Genomic DNA, 2,651 nt, shown 5'->3' with positions numbered 1-2,651 from the left:
TCTATTTTCCCCCCCGGAATACTCTTATTCTTTCAGTCAGTCTGTCCCAATCACATTCATTTCTCACCTCACATTTTCTCCATAGAAATCTCTCTCATTGCTGCATTCCTTCAGTGGCTTTCCTGCCACTGAAAATATCAGATCTTTAAAGATGACACCATTTATTTGTGGTCTATGCTACGCATCATTGTTCTGAGGCATGTTTATAAACAGAAAGCACTTAGTATTGTTTGGTATATAATAAAACTTTCAAATAAAGGCGTTCTCACTATCATTATTTATATCTTCTTTTCTCCTTCCAAACGTGTATACTGAAATATCTTTAAGGCAAAGACCTGTTCTTTTTATCCTCTACAATATCCAGCTCAGTGCTTTGTACATAATCAAGATAAAGCAGAAACAACCGTTAAGACTTCATTAGAGCGTGGGAGAAGGGAGTTCTGATGGTATAGTCCCATAGAGGGTTGGGTTGCTAATCCAAAGACCACCTTCCTCTGGTGTTTTGTACCACCAGTGGTTCTACAGGAGAAAGAGAGGCAGTCTGCTACCTTGTCATTTACAGCCTCAGAAATTCATTGGAGGATCAGCTGTGAATCAGTTCTGACTCAAAACAATAAGTTGAGTTTAGGACAAGGGATAATCATAGATAAGATAGGAGAGTATACCTTATGTGAAAAATTTCTCTAGTAAAATTGTTAAGAGTTTATCTTCATTAAGAAGAAACAACTGAATTACCACTGAAAGGAAATTGGTTTGCATTAATTCTTTACAGAGACCCAGTCACCCAAGAGGCTTAGAGATAGGCAGTGTATCTCACCTGCCAAAGTGACAAATGTTGACTTGCTAGACGAGCTTGAGCAGAATGAGAGTGGTGGAAGGAATACTACCCATGAACGGTAATACATATTTTTTCTTTTATGTTACACTTTATGTGCATTTGGGGTAAATTTTTCAATGGTGAATTTAAATGATTGTTCATTCTTTCACCCACTATTTTTTTTTTTTTTTTCATGTACCATTGAATTGAATCTGACTGGCCCAGGAGGAGATTGCCCCTCCTTCTCTGGCAGAGCTTCTGGTGGATTTGAACCATAAGCCTTTGGAATTGCAGAGCAGCATCTTGCCACTAGGCCACCAGAGCTCCCCCATCCACTATTTTTTAGTACTTTCTGTACACTAGATGATGAGGATAGTAGACATGACCAGGGCCTACAGTTTAATGGGAGAGCTAGATAGAAGTAATGATTTGTCTTACATAGAAATTTTTGCTCTGTGTGTCTCTCTGTGTTTTTATATCCAGATTACATAGCTGCAAACCTTGCTTTATAATAATTTTAAAAAGCTCTTGTCCTGGATCTCTATGCAGTTCTGGAAATCATAGTCACACCTGCCATAGGCTCAGTTTTTGGTCTCAAACGAAGAAAGTGGAGTTGTTCTTCCCACTGCTGATCAGGGAATTGTGACTGAAAACAAACTCCACACAGTTGGCAGGCTAATGTCAAAAGCACTGTATCCAGTCAGAAAATTCTGTCAACTCTGCCTTCTCTAATTTAGCTACTTCTTATCACCTCTGCTGTCACCAGCCAAGTTATCAAGTTACCATTGCTCTGTCCTCTGAATTGTTGGGATAGTTTCCTTATTCTTCCCACTCCTCTTATTTACCCCTGTTTAGTCTGCTCTCAACATTATAGATAGGATGATCCTGGTAAGATGTGAGTCAGGTGGTCTCATTCTCTACCTAAAACCGTTCAATGAGTTTCCATCTCATTTGTAGTGAAGGCCCAGGTCTTCATCACGGCATGCAAACTCCTGTGTGATTGCTTTCTTCTATTTTTCTCCCTGACTCATCTGTCTGCCGCCAGATAGAATACACATACATGCTGTCACCTCAAGGGCTCAGCATTTCACCACTCTGGCCAGAATAGCTTTGCCATCAAATAGCTATATTTTTATTCTCTTACTTCCTTTAGATTTTTATTCAAATGTCACTTCCTTGTTGAGAACTTTACTGGCATCTCTAATTCAGGAGTTAGTAACCCCATGAAATTTGTCACCATTAAACATATTACAGAGTTCATAAGCACATAGATACCTTGTTATAGGCTACTTTCCCAATGAGAATGTAAATTCCACGAGGACAAGAATTTGTTTTATTATTTTATTATTTTGTGTGTATGTATGTGTACTGTTGAATTGAATCTGACTGGTACAGGAGGAGATTGCCTCTCCTACAGTAGAGCATATGGTGGATTTGAACCACACACCTTTGGGATTAAAGTACAGCCTCTTGCCACTAGGCCACCAGAGGTCCTGAGGATGAGAATTAAAAAAAAATAATAATTTTTTTCTAGGGAGCTCTGGTGGCCTAATGGCAAGAAGCTGCACTGCAATCCCAGAGGTATGTGGTTTGAATCCACCAGATGCTCTGTTGGAGAAGGAGGGGCAGTCTTCTCCTGTACCAGTCAGATCTGGTTTAATGGTTGTTGTTGTTGTTGTTATGTGCCATCGAGTCGCTTGAGACTCATAGCGACCCTATGTACAACAGCCCTAAACTTGGCTCTGTCTTGTGCCAATCGCACTGTCTCTGACACTCCCATCCCGATTACCCCAGTCACTGAATCAATCCACCTCATAGAGGGCCTTCCCCTTCT

General features: G+C 40.2%; 1 protein-coding gene across 2 annotated transcripts in view; it reads left to right on the top strand.

The window, feature by feature from the left end:
* CCDC81 (coiled-coil domain containing 81) overlaps positions 1–2,651 on the top strand; it is a 55,360-nt gene that overhangs the window by 29,794 nt on the left and 22,915 nt on the right. For both annotated transcript variants that reach the window (XM_006895260.1, XM_006895259.1), the window contains one exon: positions 773–896. In XM_006895260.1, the coding sequence (XP_006895322.1) occupies positions 773–896 (124 nt within the window). The remainder of the gene's footprint in view (positions 1–772; positions 897–2,651) is intronic.

The sequence above is a fragment of the Elephantulus edwardii genome, unplaced genomic scaffold (assembly GCF_000299155.1).
Source record: "Elephantulus edwardii isolate Elephantulus edwardi_28Jun2011 unplaced genomic scaffold, EleEdw1.0 scaffold00163, whole genome shotgun sequence".
Taxonomy (NCBI): Eukaryota; Metazoa; Chordata; class Mammalia; order Macroscelidea; family Macroscelididae; genus Elephantulus; species Elephantulus edwardii.
The sequence above is the reverse complement of the archived record's forward strand: the minus strand, read 5'-3'. Positions and strand labels throughout refer to the sequence as shown.